The following is a 24,372-nucleotide window of genomic DNA, read 5'->3' on the forward strand; positions in this document are numbered from 1 at the left end:
CCTTGTTTAAAGAAAAGTACCCTCATTTGGATGTAAAATATGAGTTTTATCTTACATATTTTCATGACAACTTTTCATTACGGCTCGGATGTCTGCAAGTAGATACCTGCATAAAATGTGAAGAACTTGATGTAAAAATCAAGAGCTCCTCCATTGATGATGCAGCTAAAAGGGCTGCTCTTGCTGAACTTACTATTCACAGAAGACGAGACAAGAAATTTTGTAATAAACTTCAAGTTGTGAGTGGAATGTGAGGACACAGTCACACTTTCATTTGATTTTATGCAAAATCTCCCTCTTCCGGCGATCACAGTTCAGAATATATTTTACTTGAGGCAACTTTTGGTGAACTGTTTTGGGATAAAGAAACTAAAAAGTATGAAATCTGAAATATTCCTGTACCATGAAGTAGTAGCCCACAAAGGAGCCAATGAGATACACAGCATGCTGTTGAAATACATTGACACTAGTATTCCATCAAATGTTAAAAATCTGTGTTTCTTTTCTGATGGCACCTGTGGACAGAATCGGAATCACACCATGATAAGATTCTGCCTTGCTCTTGCAGATACAGGATGTTTTGAACAAATTTTTCATTACTTTCCACTTCGAGGGCATTCATATCTTCCAAATGATCGAGATTTTGGTACTATTAAGAGGATGATACGTAAAAATGATGAATAGGAAGAGTAACAACTTTCACATCACCAAGCTACTCACCACTGACATAAAAGATTTTGATGGTTGATGGAAGGAATACTACACAAAAAACCCATTAGCCAAAGAATGTCAAGGGAGGAGTGTGCCAAAAGTAGCAAAATTCAAGTTTGCTCCCACTCGATATACAGAATTGCGCTATAGCTCTGAAGAAAAAGGGGTAATCACAGCATACACTTCCATTGATGGATTACAAAAACACAGCTATCAGCTGCTGAAACCTGCTTCCCAGAACGTAGATACTGATTTTCCTTCAAGTATTGCAGCATACATACCCATCTGGGAAAGTTCCAGTCAACATCAAGAAAATGAAAGACATCAAGAAGATGATAATTCATATTCCTGAAAATTTCAAAGTTTTTTATGATGAACTATTTACCTGGCCAACCACTGCACATGACAATGGTACAATGGTCGAGAATGATCTATTTTAAGAGCGTTTTACTTTGTCATATTCCTGTTTTCTGATATCTTTGCAATACTGTAACTTCATTTTTGATATAATATGAAAAAATATACACTTTAAATGAATGATTAACTTTTTCCAAGTTTTCAGCTGTCTGTAAAAACCAGTTGAGAACAGAAACAGGATATGTCCAGATCAAATTTTAAATTTTCCTGATTCTAATTTATGTCAAAATTAGGAAATTTTTGCATGACAGCAACATGAATGCATGTTGTGACAAGAAAAGAAAAGTTAAAATATTTGATAATTTGGAGGAGCAATGACGTTTTTTCTCTCTCCTGAAAAATTTGCAATTTGTGACTGAAGTGGTTTCTGTACTCACCAATTCATATGGAGAAGAGCTACAAAAACACCCTGAACTGTAAGAAAATCTAATGAACAGACACTATAGGAAATTAAAAAGAAAACAGCATTGATTAATGACATAACCAGAAGAAAAACTAAAGTAACTGCACACCTAATTTGACAAAAAAAATAAAAAATAAATAAATAAATTAATTAATTAAAAAAACCACTCTAGAAGGAAAACACCCTAGGAAGAAAGTCAAGTGGTAAGTGCAGAACATTTGTATCACAAAGTGTTATCAGTGGACTGAACTGCAGCAGCTACAGCCAAATTAGAGACAAAGGACAGAGAAGGTTGGCTAAATCGGCAATGCTTTGCCTCTAGTATTTAAAGATGATGAATGTGACATCCATAAAAGTTCTCTTACCTTAGTAACAATAAACAGGTCTTCCCTTTTTATTTTTCCAGACTCAAGCCATTTTTGTAAAGCCCTCCCAATGGCAGCCTCATTCCCATAGGTAGCAGCTGTGTCTATGTGCCGATATCCAGCTTGTAATGCAGCATCAACAGCTTTTTCCACTTCATCTGGAGATGACTGAAATTTTCAGAGTATTGGTAAAAGTAACTGTAAAACACAAAGCAAATACATCTAACCAATGCAATTTGATTCCCCAAGACTCATCTTCACAGTCTTAACGTATTATGTTGTCATAATTTGTACACAGCAGTTTTCGCTGGCCTGCTTCTGTTATCAATTGTACAGACACCGTAAAAACACAATTTTTTTCATATTACATCAAATTTTCATTCACATGTTAACACTCTGAATACTTATGTACAAATGCCATGCAGAAATATTGATGAAATAATATGTTGAGCAGATGAATATAGATTTATTTATTTATCTATTCACTGACAGACAATTTGAACTGTATGAATGTTGTCAGTGCATGTAGTGTATGAAAGTTGCCAGCACATAAATGCGCACAACACAGAAACACAATTACATAAATGTATCAAAATACATGTCTGTATATCATATGTCACTATTTTATTAAGTGTATTGTAAAATGCCTCTGAATTGTAGCAGTTAATCATTAGCAAAATTGTCAAATAATCCTCGATAGTACAAAAACATTTTTCTAGCAGATGATTTTTTAAAGAGTTTTGCTGAAGGTGTGTATTTCACTTTTATCTTTGATTACATGTGGAAACTTGTTTTATAATTTTATTCCACTGCTAAGTACAGTCCCCATCCCCATCCCCCATGGTAGTTGGATATGGTTCCGTGATCATGTAGAGACTTGTTTGTTGAGCACTGGTCAATGTCTATCTTTATGTGGATCACCGTTTGCAAAATGTATTCACATGGAACAGTCAAGATTTCCATAGACTCAAACCTTTTCAAAGAATCTGAGAAACTCTTTTACACCAGACTGGAAAGAAAAAACAATAACCACAGCAGTATATGACTACCTCAACACAACTGTCAAATTGCCAGATAGTAAAGAAATAACTGCAGCTATGGTAAAAACTTTCTAAAGCCAAGATTGCATAAATATTTCTTTATTTACAACAATTGGCTTCAACTGATTTTGCTGTCATCTTCAGGTCTTCAAAAATGTTTGTTACAAAACATGGTCATTTTGAGTTGGAACCTTTCATGTCGAGTTGTCATGTTGGTGGCAAAAATGTAGCACATTATACAAAGGTTTGTCATAAATAAAACATTTAAAATCAAAAAGCACCTTGTGCACATGGCCATGTCCTATACACAGTGCTCACAGATTATTGTTACATCATAAAAATACTGGTACACAATAAAATGCAGAGTTGCACATCTGTTTACATTATCAGGGCATGTTATAATCATTGAATATCAATCTTAGACAGCATACCTTATATGCCATCTAAGGTGAATTTTTAATGATGAGAACATGTCCAGCTAAAGTAAACAGATGTGCTGCTGTGCATTTTATTGTGTAGTATGGCAAGGTGTACAAAAAAATTGCAGGAATTAGGTACGAGCATGCTTAAAATGTCAATGTAACAAAATCAGCCAACATGCCCTTACACCAATATCACATTTTCCAGCACATTTGCGCACATTCATGTGGATTTAGTAGCACCGCTACCTTCTTCTAACAGACAATGGTACATGGTGAAATCATGGATCATTTTTATGAACTGAGTGAGATGGTGCAGTGGTTAGCATACTGGACTTGCATTCAGGACAATGGTTCAAACCTGCATTCAGTCATCCAAATACAAGTTCCCCGTGATTTCTTTAAATCACTCCAGGCAAATGCAGGGAGGGTTCCTTTGAAAGGGCACGGTTGATGTCTTTCCCCATCCCTCCCACAATCTGATCTTATGTTTCACCTCTAATGATCTCAGTGTCGATGGGACATTAAATCCAATCTTCCTTTCTTCCTTCTTTTTGTTTTACAAAACAGCCAGAAGTGGCGCTGGTAGCAGACATTTCAGCAGAAGCTGTGACGAAAGTATTATTTGATGAGTAGTTCACACATTTTGTAATTCCACACTCGATCACAACAGATAGGGTTTCTCAATTCAAATCACAACTGTTCACAGAAGTAATGAATATCCGCAGCTGCAACCATCTATGCACAACCAGTTACCATCCAGCAAGTAATGGGATGGTACAAAGGTTTCACAGGATGGTAAAGGCAGTGCTTACATGCTACAACACAACATGGAGCGAGGCGTTACCTCTCATATTATTAGATTTGCGCACAACAGTGAAGGAAGATATACTAAGTTCACTGGCACAATTAGTATTTGGAGAAGGGTTGCAAGTACCTAGAGAACTAACAACACTAATGACACCCTCAGGTCTGCAAGAGCCAAGAACAGAATTTCCCAAAGCACATGGGACAGTTACAAGCACTGCGACCCATCAGACATGGGATAGAAGGATTTTTCTATGTAAGGATTCACAAACATGCCCCTCTGTCTGGCTATGTGATGACACAGTGTGACCACTGCTACAACCGCCTTTTTGGGTCCTTGTAAGGTGTTGACAAAAGGAAGCAATACCTTTATGATAGACATAAATGGGGAACAAGAGACAGTAACAACTGAATACTTCAAACCTGTTACCAGTACACGGAGGGAACAGTACGATGCGAGCAGGCAGACACACCTACCGTCAGTGACTAGATAGTGTAAAATGGAATGGAAAGTCACGCAGTAGAGAAAACCTCGGAACAGGAAGAAGACAGTCCAGCGCAGCAGCTGTAGGCTTTCATTGCCAAGGTGGGCCATTGTATCGAGCACCAGTACCCCAACTTACCTGGGGCACCAGGTTCTGGGTGGCAACTTAAACTTGGGAAAGGAATTCCCTAAGAATTCCATGTGTGAGGAGGGGGGGGGGGCAGCATACTACAAAAATGACTTTTCTATCATCTCAGCTGATTTATACCAGTCACAAGCAGTAGTTTCACCACAGTTTTTAAACACTTATAATTTATATGGGATAATATTCATATAATGAACACACTGAAATTTTTTATTTATAAAACTCAATAAATTTCAATTTCAATACTAGGTAAAAAATGTAGAATTCCTAACAGTTTAAGAAATTCCTGAAATTCCCTGAGAGTTCCAAGTAAAATATAATTCCCTAAAAATTACGGGCTTTCCAGAAGAATTACCATTGTGCTTACCCAAATCTGTAAACATGGTTTACAGTAACAACTCTAACAGATGTTTATTACACAATTCTTTAGGTCATTTATAACAGAAAAAAGCTTCTAGTAGAAGAAGAGATGTGTTTAACAACAGTAAAGATGAACAAGTGCTGATAGCTCTTAAGATATGCATTTTAGAACCACGTTTACTGGATATTTTTGTCTTTTATTGGTCCACAATACCAGCTCTGAAATTATGGAATACTTTTTTCAACATCCTGAATATTAACAACATAAAGAATCAAGAATTTTATTCACCATGATATTGGCTTCGTCTTACAGGATGTGCTAGTACACACAGAATAATAAAATAAACTAGTGTCAGTACATTATAGAACACAATGCTGTCTTCAAGACATATTACACTATTTGTTAATGACACAAGAATTATGGTAACAGATACTGGCAAAGCTGACCATGACCAAAGAAGATTAAATCACTGATTTCATCATGATCTCACTGTAAGACGACACCAACTCACATCAGGTTCAGCCTCTCATCTCAATAACTATAAATCCCTGGCATACTCCCAAACAACCAGTCACTGTCTAATGTACTGTTATGTTTCTTAGTATACAGCTTGAGGAAAATGTTAAATGGAATACTCATGTCAATTACATCTAAAATAAGATGTCAATTGTATGTCACATTCTAAAGGTACTCGGCAAATCAGTCACCAATTTAGTTGTACTATATCATTCTTACTTTCACTACTCATTATAGTATGGAATTATGTATTGGGGAAACTCATCCTGCAGCAGAGATACATTCAGAATGACAAAACAGGCTATTCATATAAAGTGCAAACTGAGACTAATGAATCATGCAGCCAACATTCCAGTAGTCTTGACATTACGATTGTACCACATATTTACAATTACAACAGCATATCATTTGTTAACAGCTACTGACTAAAAAAAAGACAGCTCACCAATATTAATGTTTGAAACAAGGTGGCAGTTTGACCTGCATGTGGTCCAATCCAGAACAATTCATTGCCAGAAAAATATGCTATGTCTTGGGATACAGGTGTATAATAATTTGCCACATGAAGTTAAAGGAACAGAAATGCCAAGAGTATCACATATATTTCAAAACAAAATTCTACTGGAACAAAGCTTTTGCATAGTAAATGATTTTTTTGAAAAAAAGTTTTTAAGTGTTAAATAATTCCTTCATAAATTTTCACCTTCCCTGATATATCATATGTAGTGTATGTGTTATTAATATATGTAATGCATTGGTCTGTATTTATTCTTCTTTTTGCTCCCACCATGTTTAATTCTATCACATATTATTTCATCTTATTGCAAAAGCAAAGTGCAAGACACCTAACAAGTGAAAGTGCAATATGATGTCTATTACAGTCTTGCAAAATACACAGGGTTTCCTGTAACAAATTAAATTATAAAAATATATACCTGTCCCGTGTAATATCGTATGTACTAATTGCACATATTAAAGGAGACCACTTACCGGATAGCAGGAACACCAAGCTGTCAATAGGCACACATAAAAGGAGGAAACTTGCTAGCTTTCAGTGTCATCCTTCGATGAGCTGGAGTAAAATAAAACTGTAAGAGCATTTCAATAGCTGTCATTCCTTCCACAGCAAAAAGTACTTTCTGCACAGCCTAGCTGCCCATGGATGCCTTATCTGCAGTGATAAGCACTCCCTTGCCGAATATGCCGAAGGCCTCACAAACGCCTTCACAGACTGGTAACACCCAAACCTAGTCCACAAACAGATTTTCTGTGCCATATCCTCACACACCCCCAATCCTCCCACCACCTCCATGAATCTGCTACAAAGGAGTGCCCTCCTCGTCGCCCTGGACTGGAAATACTGAACCGTATCCTTCACTAAGGCTTCAATTATCTCTCAACCTGCCCCAAAATGAGAGACAACCTCCCTGAGATCCTTCCTCACACCTCCCAAAGCGATGGTCGTCACCCACCCAATCTACACAACAGCCTAGCCCATTGCTATGCCACTCCTACTACTGACCCCTTGCCGCAAGGATCGTATCCCTGTGTGCTATCTCCTCCAAATTCTTGTTGCCTTCAGCACAGTAATTGTGCCTGCCTCTATACATGCCACCCCTCCCTTCCACATTCCTAACCAGAAAACCAGTCACCTCCCTCTGCCCTTTTTTCTTTATTCATTTTACCCTGGCTCATCAAAGGATCACTCCGAAAGCTAGCAAGTTTCCTTCTTTTGTGTGTCAACAACTCAACACTTCCGCTTTTCAGTGAGTGGTCTCCTTTAATCCTAGAGTGCTCATAAACAAGAACTTTCCAACAACAATTGTACAATACTGTGTTTTCTTGGATCAATAAAAATACAATATAAACAAGTCAGTGCAGAGTTATCTTGCTACTTTTCGTCATGAATCACACAGCCCTTTTCAGTAGCTAAAGGATGTTTGTATATTCTGCTTATTTGTTCTCCAGAACGCTATGCTGTAACTAATTCTGGAATGGCTATATGTAAAATATGTCATTCTAGGGCAAGAGCTACAATACACTGAATTTATTATTCAGTGCTGAAGATATTTACTTCCTGAGGACAATAACACGCTCAGTCAACTTTAACTGCAAGTCAATGTGCATTTGGTACACATTCTATGAGCTCATCTTTCACTTTTAGAGAGTTACTCTTGGGTTTCTGTTTATGTGGAAAATAAATTTTTTTTTACATGCAGAATTAATCTGTTGTTTCCTACCTACGTCCATAAATGTAGAAGTGATTCTTCAAAAAAATATTGTAATTTTTAATAAAAGCCTCAAATATGACCAAAGTCAAATGTTTTCCCCATATAATTTACAAATATCAATCAGTCACAACACCAAAAATGACCACTATGGATAAAATGGAAGTGATTATGCTTGGAATAGGATTAATGATTATTAAGCTGCTATTGAGAAGACATTTGTCATTGTGAGATAGGCAATCACCAGGAGTCTGAGATAATCACATGTCAATACACACACTGTTTATGGATGAGCAGAGAATCTGTGAGACAAGAGTTACATTTGGATTTAAAAATCCACCTGTATAAAATGCTGGTGGATTAGCAGGTTAAAGGTAGGGATTCCAACATTGAGAACACTTAACGTCAATGTTAACATCCCAAAATATTAAAATTTTATGTTGATTGTATTTTTGAAAGTGGGAAACTGTTCTATCTAGTATCTCTGTGAAGACATCAATATTGCCGTCATATGTATGGTACCTGTATGCAGACATTACAATTAGTTTGGAACCTGGCAATAATATAGCAGCTGTCTCAAACACACTAGCAGTGCAGAAATTACTGATGTCAAGATTGGCTGAAAGATCACTGCTGAATATCGAAGTAAGACAATAGTTGTTCAAACTTCTACAAAAAAGTGATACTAAACAATAGCCTGATGGCTCTTAAAAATATAGTTGATTCTGATTTAGCCATAACTTCGAGGCGAAGTATTACACATGGGTTTTTATCTGCTCAGTAACCTTCCTACAAGTATAAAGTCTACTGAAGACAATACAGAATCTTGTCAAGCCATGAAGTCTTATTTGCTGTGTCACAATTTTTAATGTCTGTAAAAGAATACCTAGAACAGTACATACACAACAGATGAATTATTCAATGGGCAAACCTGATGTATGCTATGATAAACAGCAACACAGTGCTCATGCAGAAGACTATGGTATAATAACATGGAGAAGATAACCTCGAAAAGATGTTGCCAGTATCACACTGCAAATATGGAAGCCCTCCCCCAGGAAAATTTTTAAAATTAGAAGCCTGATTTAGGCTCTTAAACACAACATTTCAGACACTTTCAATCCTAAATAAAGAAGACTTTCCAGGAATAAAAACAACTATAAATGAAAGTCATCAAACTCCAATTCTGTGTTGTTTTTCTTTCATATTCACAGGACACCAATAAAAAATTCACTCAACCTTACAACTGATGAAAAAGATTCACTTTTCCTAGAACCTATGTTTTTAAGAGGTCATCATCTAGCATAATTTTTTTTTTGATGAAGTACTTGAGTTGAAGGGAAAACTTGTGATATCTTCATAAAATTTTGTAACAACAGACTTTTCAAACCTCACATGCTGAATGTAGCTTCTAGTGTCTATACCAGTGACAATATGTTGATCCCCTTTCAGATATTTATTTTTTTGAAATTTCAATTCCAGCTGACAACCAGAAGGTCTTATAAAACTCATAATCAAATCTATAAATAAGGTATATAGGACACTATGAAGTTCGTGAATTACTGGCTCTTCTTTCCGAAGGAACACATTTGATATTGACAAATGACGAAAGAGTATTATGGGGGATTAAAAAAAAAATAAATAAATAAGAAGAAGAAGATATAATTTAGTAACTAGATCATTTAGAATAGGATATATAGATATATTCTTAGAGAGAGAGAGAGAGAGAGAGAGAGAGAGAGAGAGAGTAGTAAAGATCCATTACAAACTCTTCAGCATTGAATTATTTGAGGTTTTTCACATCTCTTTGCACAGCTAAATGAAGGAAGCAGCAGGAACAAGTTTTAATTCTTATGCGTGTTTGAAATTTCTTATGTCCCACAAATTTATTTGCATTATCACATGTGAATAAATGCAATTATTCCAGGGAATTCCTTTTCTTCACAGGTCTTCACTCAACAGATTAAAAACATCACCTGGTTAGAAAAACTTGAGCCTTGTGGCATCACTTGAATCAAAGCAGTTCTATTATTATCCTTTATGCTGACACGTGCAAAACTAAAAGTTTTTGTCATCACTCAGTGTAAACTATCTTAGTCAGCTGTGGTGATGAAATTATCCTCAGACAGGTTTGCTATGTGCTCACTAAGACAATCATTATAACATTTTAGGAGTAGTGGCATAATACATTCAGCGAAATGTAAGCAGTACATTTTCCCATTTTCGTCTTAAAACATCAAATTGTAAAATGGCTATTCCTGTAATTTTTAGTAACTTCCTTTAACTCCGTAATTTAAGAGATACAAAAAATGGTTCAAATGGCTCTGAGCACTATGACACTTAACATTTGAGGTCATCAGTCACCTAGACTTTGAACTACTTAAACCTAACTAACCTGAGGACATCACACACATTCATGCCCAAGGCAGGATTCGAACCTGCGACTATAGCATCAGCGCGGTTCCAGACTGATGTGCCTAGAGCTGCTCGGCCACAACGGCCGACTAAGAGACACATTAAGGACAATCTGTAATAGTTGACAGCCATGGAATAGGAATCAATAAAAGGAGGCAGTGCAGGTTTTAAGAGACTAACCCCATATTCAGGAGGACGGAGTTTGCTCAGTCCGGCCATTCCAATTTTGGTTTCTTATGCTTTTCCTACATCATTTCAGACAAATGCCAGGATGGTTCAATGATCACGGCCACAGATTACTTATTTTCTGTATGTCCTATCCTCATAAAGCATACCTATGTCTTCTTTCCTGTATGTATATTTGTTGAGCTTTCACTGTATTATGATGACAAATTCTGTATCACTGTTAAGAGGATCCCACTGTGTAACATCAGATCCTGTGGAACTAGTAAAGAGATGATGTTCTTCCTAAAACTATATACCAATTTTTGTGTTTTAATGAGACCCTGTACATTAAATCAATGTCTTGGAGTTGTATATCGTGAGAAAAACATCTATTCTTTTCTATACATGATCAGAAACAAGCACATAAGGAGAAACCTGCATGACAACAGACAAGACTGAAGTGGTTTATGTTTAGCCATGTGAAACTGATGCAGGCTGACCTTGCAAAGAAATGTGCCAGCACGAAGATCAGTTGCACATTCAAGTAAGAGTTGACTGGATGAGATTAAGGAACACCATGAAAAGACACAGAAGATGTGGTGAGGAACAAGAACCAAGACAGAAACAGATGGAGGCAAATCATCTGAAAACATTCCATTTGGCTTGTTGGAAGGATGCTATGATGATGTTGAAGACAATGATGATATAACTGCTTTCTATAAAGTTGATACACCAAATATCGCTATAGAACAAGCCACAGACAAATAAACTAAATTGTGACTATCACTGAAATGTGTCAAATATACAGGGGCAACTCTGTAAAGAAAGGAAAATTTGAACTAGCTTAATCTTTTAGGATCCAGTGAACAATGCAAACCATTGTGCAGATAGCAACTACAATGTTTTTGTTTGGATAGTTCAATTGTGGATGATATTTATCATTCATGTGTTTTGTCTACACTCTATCATTTTATTCTTGTGTAGGTGACTAGATCTATATACGAGGGTCACTCCAAAAGAAACACAACCCATTTTTTTAAAAATCCATCTTTTATTCTACGTGTTTGAAAGTTTTACAGTGTGTAGATACATCCTTTAGGAATAATATTTTCATTTCTCCATATAATTTCCATCCCTCTCAACTGCCTTACGCCATCCTGGAACCAGCGCCTGTATACCCGCATGGTAAAATTCTGGACCAACCTGTTGGAGCCACTGTTTGGTAGTGTGCACAAAGGAGTCATCATCTTCAAACCTTGTTCCATGAAGAGAGTCTTTCAGTTTCCCAAAGAGATGATAGTCACATGGAGCCAGGTCAGGACTGTAAGGTAGGTGTTTCCGTGTTGTCCATCCGAGTTTTGTGATCGCTTCCATGGTTTTTCGACTGACATGTGGCTGTGCATTGTCGTGCAACAGCAAAACATCCTGCTTTTGCCGATGTGGTCAAACTCTGCTCAGTCGAGCCTGAAGTTTCTTCAGTGTCGTCACATATGCATCAGAATTTATGGTGGTTCCACCTGGCATGGTGTCCACAAGCAAGAGTCCTTCGGAATTGTAAAACACCGTAGCCATAACTTTTCCAGCAGAAGGTGTGGTTTTGAATTTTTTTTTCTTGGGTGAATTTGCATGATGCCACTCCATTGATTGCCTCTATGTCTCTGGTGAAAAATGATGGAGCCATGTTTCATCACCTGTCACAATTCTTCCAAGAAATTCATCTCCACCATTCTCGTACTGTTCCAAAAGTTCGCTGCATACCGTTTTTCTTCTTTCTTTGTGAGCCACTGTCAACATCCTGGGAACCCACCTGGCACAAACCTTTTTTAACGCTAACACTTTCAGTATTCTGCAAACACTTCCTTCCCCTATCCCAACGTAGCGTGACAATTCGTTCACTGTGATGCGTCTGTCAGCAGTCACCAATTTGTTAACTCTCTGCACATTGTCTGGAGTGTGTGCAGTACGAGGCCTGCCGCTGCGAGGACAATCCTCAATATTGCCGTGCCTGCTTTTATCACGTAACCTGCTTGCCCAGCAACTAACTGTACTATGATTGACAGCAGCATCTCCGTACACCTTTTTCAACCTCTTGTGGATGTTTCCCACTGTCTCGTTTTCACAGTACAGGAATTCTATGGCAGCATGTTGCTTCTGACGAATGTCAAGTGTAGCAGCCATCTCGAAGACATGCTGTGATGGCGCCACTCATGGCAACAGGTTGAACTAAGTTTGAGAACAAGCGGGATGGATGTATCTACACACTGTAAAACGTTCACACATGCAGAATGAAAACTGTATTTTTACAAAAATAATGTGCATTTCTTTTGGAGTACCCCTCGTAGTTCTAGTGGAGATAGCAGATGCAACAAAGATTGCTACAGTGCAACTCTGCTTCCACCAGTAACACGCCTGGCAACACTACATACCATGCTTTTTTCCTTTTTATTGACATTATGCTGACAGACTGGTCAAATTAACTGGAGTATCTGATAGCACTCTGAAAACTCAAAACCTGACTGTCTCCTTCCAACTTCCTCAGGAAGCAATACAGATGTCTGTCACTACTACCTACATTCCAAAAACTTATACAGGCACAAAAGGAATACTAACAGTGTCCTGTTCTCTTTCTGTCTCTGCACACATGATGTCACAACGAACAACAACATTACATGATGAAGCCAACATCTCATGTCTGTAGGCTCAGCTGCTCTGGCGGATCTGTATTATAGAGGTCTAGATCAGGTTTGAATATGACAGCTTAGTTGTCAGCTGTCAAAACCAACAGACATGTCAAGAAAACGAGCTTTCTTTAAAATAAATATATCGTTTGTGGTTACAGAATAATTTGTAGCATAGCTAAAAGTCTAAATTAGGTTGAAAGGTAATAGGCAGGTTGTAGGTTGGCAAAGCTAACAAATAAGTCATGGTAATTCATTTTAAGAGAGTGCACTCCATAGCTACATTTACATCCCAGTTGACAACCCTGTTTTCCAGCAGTGGTCCAATATTTTCAAGAGGTTGTCTGAAGGTGTAAAGGTCTGTCTAGGGACAAGCCAATGACATACTTACATGTTTGTGCAACAGTGTTTTCACTGCTTGCCTTGAGATATAGCTGGAACAAAAAGGGAGCGAGGTCGGGGGGGAGGGGGGGAATGATACAGCTGTGTCAGACTATGAGAGAGTAAATGTATGGCACCTAAGGTAAAGCCGAAATAAGACCTATGGGGATGGTGGCTCAAATTCATGACATAACAATCATATTTGATGATTACTTACTTACTTACTTACTCCTTGGCACTACAGCCTGTGCAGGCTCTTGGCTTCCTGGACAATCTCAACCCACTCTTCTCTGCTCACTGCCCTGGCTCTTCATCTTCTAACTCCCATTCTTCTCAAGTTTCTCCATGTTGTCAAGCCATCTGGTCCTTTGTTTGCCCCTTATACGGTGTCCACCTGCTTTTACTTTGAAAACTTCCTCGATTGTGCTGCTCTCCACCATTCTTTCTACATGTCCCAACCAACATAGTCTATTAGTATATATTTCTGTCACAATATCTGGTTTGGTATAGAGATCTCTGGTCTTATTATTTCTGATTTACCGAAAACTCCTATCATTCACTGGCCTGAAGATTTTCCTAAGTATCTTCCTTTCCCCTCTCCGCAATAAATCCTCGTCACATTCTGTCGTTGTCCAGGTCTCTGAACCATACTCAGCACAAGTCTCAATACTGTACAATACACAATCAGCTTCAGACTCCTAGTAAGGCTTCTTGCTTTAAATACTTTAATCAGTACAAAGTAGCTCACATTACCAGCTGTAATCCTTGCATCTATTTCTTCTCGCATATCATTATTTTCAGTTATCTGTGACCCAAGATATGTAAAGCTCTCACAGCGTTCATATTCTTTCCCGTTCAAGATCAGGCTTCATTCTCCTCCGCTATACCTTTTCCCAGATGTTAACATATACTTGGTCCTTGACTGATTAATTATGAGCCCCATTTCCACTTCATATCATTCTAATTTTTCAAGATTTTCTTTCAGGTCCTGTTTCCTCCTGGATAACAGATCAATGTCATCTGGAATTGCAAGTTCCTGGGTCACTCCATTAAATAGTGTTCCTCCAGGGTTGCCGCTTTGTGTCTTTCGCATTACCCTCTCCAAGGTGACATTAAACAGAATAGCAGAGAGCACATCACCATGTCACAATCCTTGGTCAACTTCAAATGTCTTTGATAAAGACCTTTACTTTGCATACTGTTCTTCTCAAAGTCATTTGAACTAGTTTTTATCAGTTTGTTGGGTACTCCTGCATCTTGCATTGCCTTCCAGAGTTGATCCCTTTTGATACTATCATAAGCTTGTTTGAAATCAATGAACGGCTGGTGGACATTGATGTTATAACATTTTTCAGGACTCTGTCTGATTGTAAAAATCTGGCCTGTAGTGGATCTATTAGTTCTGAAACCCCACTGGTAGTCTCCTAGGTATGTTCTGAGTTGCCCAGCCATGATTTTTCCTAATACTCTATATATTATACAGGGCAGTGCAATTCCTCTATTATTTGCAGTTAGCTTTTTCTTGTTTCTTATGTATAGGGCAGAGTATTGCTGTATTCCACTGTTCCCCATATTTTCTTTCCACCATATTTCCACTATAATCTCATGCAAAACCATTATTAGTTTCTCTGCCATATTTTATCATTTCTGCTGTAATGTTGTCTTCTACCAGAGCTTTACTGTTTCCTGCTCCACCTCTTTGACCATAGCAGCATCAACTTCACCTTGGTTTTCTCATTCTGTATTCAGTAGTTCACTAAAATACTCCACCCATCTGTCTAAAATCTGATCTTTTCCCCCAATCAGATTTCTCTCCTTATCTTTAGAGAAAACTGCTCTGGGTTGGAATCCTTTCATTACATTTTTCACCCTTATATAGAATTCCCTTGTTTCCTGAACAATATTTCTCTCTTCTAATTCATCAATCCTCTGTTCTTCAAATTCTCTCTTTTTTCCTCCTACATTCCTTGTCTGCTTCCTTTCTCTTCTCCTGGTATTCTTCTATAGTAATTCTTGTTCTCCTCTGCAGCATTCTTTTTTTTTTGCCTCATTCCTGTCTTCTTCTATCTTCCTCTTACAATCTTGATCAAACCAGACTTGGTTCTCAATTGTTTCTTTCTACCCAGTATAGTTTCAGCTGTCTCCTGCATTATACTTCTGACCGTTTCCCATATTTCTTCAATACCCTGTCCTGCCCGATCTTCAGCTTCACTATTTTTCAAAATAGTTTTATAATGTTGTACTGTATTTTCATCATTTTTTAACTTCGTACCAAAAAATTTTGACACAACAGTTTTCTTGGTCTGTACATATAATTGCCTATACTCTGTCTGTATTTGATTCTTACCAAATGGTGACCACTATCTCCATCTGCACCACAACTATCCACTTCTAATATATTTAAAGCATGTCGTCTATTTATGAACATATCATCAATATGATTTTTTGTGATCACATCTGGGGAGCACCATGTAACTTTCCTTATATCCATCCTTTGCACCCATGTGATTTTAATAATCATGTTATTGTCCATGGCAAAATCAGTTAGTCTGAAAGCATTATCATTAGAAGCTTCATTCAAACTCTCCTTACTAGCTGCTTTCCTGTATGCAATTTCTCTTCCTACTTGAGCACTTAAGTCCCCCGCATAACCACCATAACATCATGCTTTACCACCCTTGCTATTTCCTGTTCCAGTTGCTCATAGAATGTATCTTCTTCCATCAGCTCTACATCTTCTGCTGGAGCATACGTACATATGAAGGATGTATTGAAGAAGAGGCCTTTCATTTGTAATACAGAGACTCTGTTGCCAATAGGCTTAAATTTCAGTATGGCAGCCTTGTGAGCATTATCAGCCTATCCCCTGCCTCCACAGCTGTAGAACAATGTATGTGTCCCAGGTACTAATATTCCACTTCCTTCCCATTTAACCTCTTGTATTGGTGCCATCATCACATTATATTTCTTCATTTCATTTTTCAGATTCCGTAGTCCTCCAGTCTTGATCAGTGTTCTCAAATTCCATGTCGCTAAATACCAATTCATATGCCATTCCCATTGTCAAGGCCATTTATCCATTACATCTGTCTGGCTTCCTTCATGCTCTGATTCCTTAATGAACTCTCTTTTCTGAGATAGGGTGTTAGCCCGCACACAGCTCTCCTCCTTTATCCACACTTGGGACTGCCACTGGGATTTCCATGGTGTCTGCCAGCAACAGAGTTCGTTCGATGATTTTGCCAATTCATAGTCAAATTATCACCTTCCAAGCTAACCTAGATGTTAGACTATGCTACAGATCAGCCTGTCAGCACAACGTTCATTTTGAGAGAAAGATTAATTTTATGTGTTTGTTCAGTTAGCTCCCAACTAAATTTCAGTTTAGGCACTACAAACACTTTGCCTCTTCTATTGCATCTGACTGTGTTACATTAAACTACCATCCCATTGGCTGTGCATAACTGATGCAGTAAATAAACATCGTTGAGATGAGCACTGGCCCCAATAGCCTGGTAATGTCATCCTTCCTCATGTGGTTGTCTCTGACATGCTGATGACTTCGTCAATCAATCGGCACTTCATACTATAACATTAAATAATGCACTGCTCGGAGACACAAATGTTTTATGTCCCGCCTATGAAACATCAGACTAAAAGAAAACATCTCTATCAGTGTTTAAATTATTTTGTAGAGTATGTACCACCAGTGAATGTAACCTATCTTCAGCCCTCATTATTACAGTTTAAATAGCATTTCTCACTGATAAATAACACTCACGAGTAAACTTCTGTCTCCAACACAAGCATTTTTCAGGTTCTTCCAACAGTTTCAAAATATGTGGTAAAAGTGAAAAAAAGATAGAATCAACTTTCTATTGTAAAAGACTTTCTCAGCCATGTAAGTACCTAATAATAGAAAAATATATGGAGGTCTGGCTTCAATACAACCTTTCCCTCTGGAAAAGGAATAATATACTAGTGTCAGGCGCTTCCTTTGAAGAAAATGAGTTAAAAGTAGATATCACAGGTTTTTAACAGGGCTGAACTGAAACTTTCTTATGGCTACTTACAACTCACAAATCACTACTTACAACTAATGAATGATCTTCCAGAATATACCATACCCCAGGCCTTGTGGCCCCTAGAAACTATCATATAGGTTTCTTTGGATGGGATACACATATTGATGGTGTATTTAAAAGATTAAGTACCATGTGCTATTTAATGTGTGTGTGAAAACTGTTGCCATAACCATACACTACTACTGGGGTAGCTCATAATCCTATTTAAAATATTCTAGGGCGCAAAAAAAAAAAAAAAAAAAAAAAAAAAAAAAAAAAAAAAAAAAAAAAATTGCAAGAGTTAGGGCAAGAGTGAAAAAGATCCAACTTTGAAAGGGGCTCTTTAAATTAAGGAATTTACGATATGTCCACATGTCTTTCTCAGAATCGAAACTTTTCATAATGGTATTACAAAACGGAACATACACTTTTGCATGCACCAAATAAAAAGTCTTTGCCAAAATATCTTAGGTAAAATTATCTACAATAAGCTTCCAAACGAATGTAATATAACGACCTTATAAAATTCACATGTACTGCTTCTACAGTCTGGATGATTTCCTCCAGAATCCTTCAGTCAATAGCATAATCAATACAGCAGGAATTCAATTGTCATTAACTATGAGATAACTGTAATATGAAGTTTCAACCACGTGTCTTTCTATGGCGAATCTTTGCGTCACTGAAAAGTGAGTACTTGGATAAAGACAGGGGGAGAAAAAAAAACCGTGGTCTAATCAGGATTCGATACCCCTACCTTCGGTTTCCAAACCCGCGCTTTGACCGGTAGACCATATTTTACCTCATTTAGTTCGTTATATTTGATCGGCGCGGGCTTCCTATGATGCTTGTTCTAGTTCATCAGTGATCCATTAACTCAGTTCTTTATTACAAAGGGTAGCTAAACCGCTACCCGAACATGCTGAGCTACCGTGGCGGCGAATATCTACTTAATGTTGACATGAACCAGATATGCTCAAGAATATTATTATTACAAAAGTATCCTGTAAATGCTGAAGTTCACTTGTACCATATATACCGATGATAGTCAATGAAAACCTCTTAACTCCATTTTGAAGCAAAAACGGTTTCTTAAAAAATTTGGAAGTGAGACAGACAACGTTGTTACACGTTCAAGTGTATAAAGTAGAAGCCTAGACATTTACAGATTATAAAAATCCACGCACTTTCAAATCTCCATCTGCTAACGGATTGCTGGTTACTGGAATTGCAAAGTTTTCACTTACCGCCGATATGTAAAAGATATTCAGTTGTAAATATCTATTCTATTTTGAATTGTTATAATGACTTGGTCAGTATCTGATGTACTGTACGGTACGTGTGAGACTTTACGGACCAGATAAAATTGTGTACCGAATAGCATGTAATACTTGCCTGCCATGTCCCCAGCCCAATAATGGGCATTTTCCTTCCATTGTAGAAAGAGATAGGCGCCAACACTTTTTCCATTTTCGTCGGTCCTTATTGTAGTATAAAAGTACGGGTACTGGGCAGCGCGACGAAAACGTGGCTTCTCTTCTGACATCCCACACGTGACAACTGTTTACTATGGTGCGTTGCAACAGATCTGATCGGTAGCAGTCGGCAGCAGACGGGAAACTTCGCGCCGTAGTGATTTGCAGATTTACTTAAGTTCGTTGCCAACTGTGCAGCTGGTGTCGACTGCACTGTCGTCCGCTTTGTCGCTGAGCTGTGTTTTGTTGCCTAATTTTCATTGCCATTTGCTGGCCCTTCGCGGTAAAGGAAGGCCGTTTTAAGGAGCGAGTGCTGGAAAATAATGTTGAATGTGGTGAAGTGCTCCGATGCTGAGAATATTCAGAAAGAAATGTTAAGCCCTATTGCACAGTCTTCCGTCAGGTCTGCGACGTACGCCGGCTAGAGCTTGCGTAACTGTTCCAAAATTACAACGTTTGCCAGGAATCACACAGGTGCGTCCCTGGGGACTCCTGACAAGTTCGTCGTTTGGTCTCAATTACTTTTAAGTGCGTACTCTGTTACTGTCAGAACACTTTGTTTTAGATTCGTTAGGCCAGCACAGTTAATCCGCTCTGTGTTAATCATAGCACCGTGTCGCAAGCCAAGTCAACAACCGGCTATGAAATATGATAGAAAAGCATCTGTGATAGCGTGTGGCTGCAGAAGAGAAAAATCCGATGCGATAAGAGCATGTCAAAAGAGTTTCTATATGCCCTGATTCTGGAGAATATGTGAGCTAGGAAACGGTATGCAATTGCCGTATTGGCCGCAAACTAATTCGCTTGCTGCGACACAACTGCAATTTAAACGTCATAGAACTACGTGATTAGAAACAAAAATACTCGGGATTACAAAAGTGTTCGATTCCACCAGTCTGCTTTGACCCATGACGTCAACAATATGGCGTTGGGGATCCCTATCAGGTTGGATTGAGGGAGGACACAGAAGCAATTCAGAGGCGGGTTGCTAGATTTGTTACTGGTAGGTTTGGTCATCACGCGAGTGTTACGGAAATGCTTCAGGAACTCGGGTGGGAGTCTCTGGAGGAAAGGAGGCGTTCTTTTCGTGAATCGCTACTGAGGAAATTTAGAGAACCAGCATTTGAGGCTGACTGCAGTACAATTTTACTGCCGCCAACTTATATTTCGTGGAAAGACCACAAAGATAAGATAAGAGAGATTAGGGCTCGTGTAGAAGCATTTAGGCAGTCATTTTTCCTTCGTTCTGTCTGGGAGTGGAACAGGGAGAGAAGATGCTGTATGTATATAGATGTAGATACGGCGGAAATAGCCATTCTCAGCGTCTCCAGTATGGTGTTTATCCGTCACTACGTGCACACGGCAACAAACAGGAAAATACATATAAACAAGACAATAACATCCCCTCCAAAAATACAGTCAAACTAACGGGACAACAGCGAGAAACTGGGAGTTTTAGGGTGGGGACAAGCGAAATATAACAGTAAAAAAGACCACGATCCTAAAAACACAAAATGACGAACTAAAAAAACACAATGACAACATCCGCTACACGACCAAAATCCATAGGAATCGGACGCTATAGCTCAACCACAGCTGCCGATACCACAAAAACAACACCTACAACTACGAAAAATGGAATTGTAAATTTCCTTTGACCTATTTAGTCCAACCACAGCTGACGATACCAAAACACCAACATCTACAACTACATAAAGTGAAACCAACACACCACCACCTCAAAAACCCAAAAATCGAACATCCCTATAGAAATAAAACACAATCAGTACACCATAAATACACAAAACATTACAACTCTAGAAGAATAGACCCAAAGAAACAATTACTTACCACTTACCACCAACAATATTCGGCGCTGCAAGCTAGATGGCCACTCTAACCAACCACCCACCCACACAAACAAACAAGGAAAACACAAACAAAAAGACCCCAAACCACCCTCAACAAAAATAAAAAATGTATCACTGTTATATTTCATCGTCATATCCATGCCTAACAACAGAAGCTACACAGTAAATTAAACGTCTTATCGCACCACAAACAGCGAACCAATTATACTTAACAAAAACACCAAACACATAAACAAAAAAATTAATTGCTAGTTCACTGAAAAAATTTCCAATCCTTACGTCTCGAACTGCGAACACTGCCAAAACATCACCAGAGGGCACCATCCCATAAACCACAGCGAGAAGACGCCTTCAAATACAACCAACTCAAACTCCGCGCCGTAATGACGTCACACACCACAGCACCATTGCGTCACGGGTCAAGCAGATGGATGGAATCGGACGTTTCCGTTGACCCAAAGACTGTAGGGAGCGCAACTTTACAAGGGAATGTCATCTGAAAATCTGTTGAATCTTGAAAGTGCTTGTTTTCAGGCTGTTACTTGGAAGAGTGGAAAGGCACAATAGCTTGGGGGGGGGGGGGGGGGGAGTACTGACAACCTGTGTCGATGTCGGCACTAAAGATTGTAGTGACGAATCTGAGAACACACGTCTAATAACGAAACTGTTAGCGCAAAAGAAGCGAAAGTGACCTCTGCTGTTTCAGTTCCTTCTTATTTTTTATGTTACTGTAGTTTCGTTAACCGTTAACCGGAATCGTGGATCATTTTGGACCTGCCCACAACAGTAAAACCGTCTAGCAATAGAAACGCGCAGAGTTTCAGTTTCACGAGCCAGTGTAATGTCAGTACATTGTGAGGTGCTCCAGGGAACTCGCTGCTTGAAATTTACTGGAAGTGGAGGTTAAATGCCATCCCTGGGTCCAATTTGACCCACGATTCCAGATACGGGATTTTTTTAGTCAGTGTATAATGACTTATTTTGTGGTGTTTCAGGCACTTTATTGCCACAATGCAGCGGAGACTCATTGGAAAAGAAATCTGTGAACTATTATTAGACGAAAATTATTCAGACATAGAATCTTTCAGTGATTTTCAACCTTGTGATGAAGCGAACATAAGTGACGATGACATAAGTGGCGATGAAAATATACAAGAAATTTCTTCCGATTCAAGTAATTCATAATTTGATGATTCAGTAAAGAGAGATAGCCGGCTGTCAAGTAGCTCATATTTTCGAGGTAAAAATCGATTCAAGCGGTTTACTCATCCTCCAGCTAGGTCCAGAGTCAGAAACCACAACATCATCACTCACCTGCCTGGTCTCATCGGTACAGCTCGTGAAAAACGAAACATGCCACCAATTGAATCGTGGCAGTTGCTGATATCAGATGAAATGATCGCACGTATTTGCACTCACACTAATCAGAAAATAAAAGAATATTTAGGAAAATATAAAACTATTGCTACTTACACCAACCATGTGAGTATTATGGAAATGAAAGCATTCTTTGGGTTGTTGCTATTATAAGGTGTATTTAAATCTGGCCATGAAGATATAGAAAGTTTATCGGTAACTGGTGGAACAGGCCGAGATCTAGTTCAGAATAACGAAGTCAGTAAAGTGATTTATGTCCCTGTTATCCGCTTTGAGATTTGATGATGAGAATTCTGGGGAAGAATGAAGAACTAATGATTGCGCTGCTCTCGTCTCAGAAATATTTGGAAATTTCATTCAGAACTGTCAAAAAAACTATAGCTGCTCAAAATATTTGACGGTTGATGAAATGTTTTGCCCTGTTAGAGAGAAATATTTTTTCAGGTTTTATATGAAATCGAAGCCTGCTAAATATGGCATCAAGATTTTGTGCCATTGCGACGCCAAAACACACTATTTATACAATGCTTTCATCTATACTAGCAAAGCAATCAATAATAAAACAAGCCAATTTCAGTTCCAACACAGAATGTACTGCAGCTTGCAGAACCTTTATTTGGAACAGACAGAAATATAACTGCCGATAACCGGTTGTCTTCTGTGAAGGTGGTCGACAAACCGATTGAAAATGGTTTGACTTACGTTGGAACGATGCGCAAAAATAAAAGGGAAATGCCACCAGAATTTTTAGCCAATAAACAACGGGTAGTAGGATCTACGTTATTTGGGCTCATGATGGTTGAAACATTGGCATCTTATGTCCCAAAAACGAATCGAAGCGTAGTGGTGGTCTCATCAGTGCACCAAGACAATTCAATCAATGAAAACAGTGGAAAACCTGAGATAATTGAATTTTACAGCAGAGCAAAAGGTGATGTTGATACATTAGATCAGAAATACGCCAATTATTCAGTCTCTAGAAGAGCTCAACGATGGCCATGTGTAATTTTTTCAGCAATATTGAATGTTGCGAGTGCAAATGGATTCGTATTATGGAAGGCATCAAATGGTGGAAAACGTATGAAACGTAATCATTACATAAAAGAAATTGTACTAAATTTGATAAGGCCATTTATCACAGAAAGAAAGATAGAGTATTCTCCATTTTCAGTAGATTTGAAGAGTAGGATGGGTAATTTTTTTAGGGGCTGCTGATGAACCACAAAGTTACCTACGACTAGAAAATTCACCTTATAATCAAAGTGGCTCACGAAAAAGAGGAATATGTCATTTACTCAACAGTGTCAGAGACGTTCTAAATCTGTAATCTCTGTGATAACTTCACATGTGGTAAATTCTTTTTGGTGTGTGTGTGTGCGTGTTTGGTGCTTTTCACAATATGGTGAGGTACAAGTTACGTAAGTGCTGGATATATTTAGGAATATGCGAAAAAACAATCCTGCAACTTCGCAACAAAATCGCGAGGAATTTTCGACGGCAACAACACACCAAAAATACTTCGCCACAGTGGAATAATAAAAACCGAAAACGGCCGATAACGTAAAGTGTATCTTTAAAATCATGTGAACAGCCGTCTGATGATAAACGTGTCAGTTCGAAACCGGTAACGGCGCTATTTACCTAAATAAATAGCAGTATTAATAGTGGTTGTTTGCTGTTTTCTTCTCTGTAAGAATTAACCTACATTAATTGTATACAGCCACGGTCTCACCATGTCAGTTTTAGACAAAATAGCAAAAAGCTAAAACGTTGAGAAACCGTGGGAAAAGTTATACATCACGTACTGGTAAAATTGTCAGGGCTCGAAAAATGGGTGCACCGTGTACGGATAAATGTATCCTCTCTTGTACAAAGAAAGTAACAGAAAACTATAGATGTCAGATGTTCACGAATTACTGGGCACTGGGATCTATACAAAGACAACGGGATTTTCTAAATACATGCATTGAAACGCTAATTATCAAATATCGTCGCATTACTGCCAAGAACCTAGAAAGCTGAATCGCGTTTTCTACTTGGTGAAAGATGA

The 24,372-nt window shown here is 38.3% G+C and overlaps 1 protein-coding gene across 1 annotated transcript in view; it reads right to left on the reverse strand.

The window, feature by feature from the left end:
- The window catches only part of LOC126425239 (1,5-anhydro-D-fructose reductase-like), a 78,025-nt gene extending 58,840 nt beyond the window's left edge, over nt 1-19,185 (reverse strand). The window contains exons 1-2 of the mRNA XM_050088200.1: nt 18,995-19,185; nt 1,897-2,064 (exon numbers count right to left, since the gene is read on the reverse strand). Coding sequence (XP_049944157.1) covers nt 1,897-2,064; nt 18,995-19,069 — 243 coding nt within the window. The 5' untranslated portion in view covers nt 19,070-19,185. The remainder of the gene's footprint in view (nt 1-1,896; nt 2,065-18,994) is intronic.
- Between the last annotated feature and the right edge of the window lie 5,187 nt (nt 19,186-24,372).

The sequence above is a fragment of the Schistocerca serialis genome, chromosome 10 (genome assembly GCF_023864345.2).
Source record: "Schistocerca serialis cubense isolate TAMUIC-IGC-003099 chromosome 10, iqSchSeri2.2, whole genome shotgun sequence".
Taxonomy (NCBI): Eukaryota; Metazoa; Arthropoda; class Insecta; order Orthoptera; family Acrididae; genus Schistocerca; species Schistocerca serialis.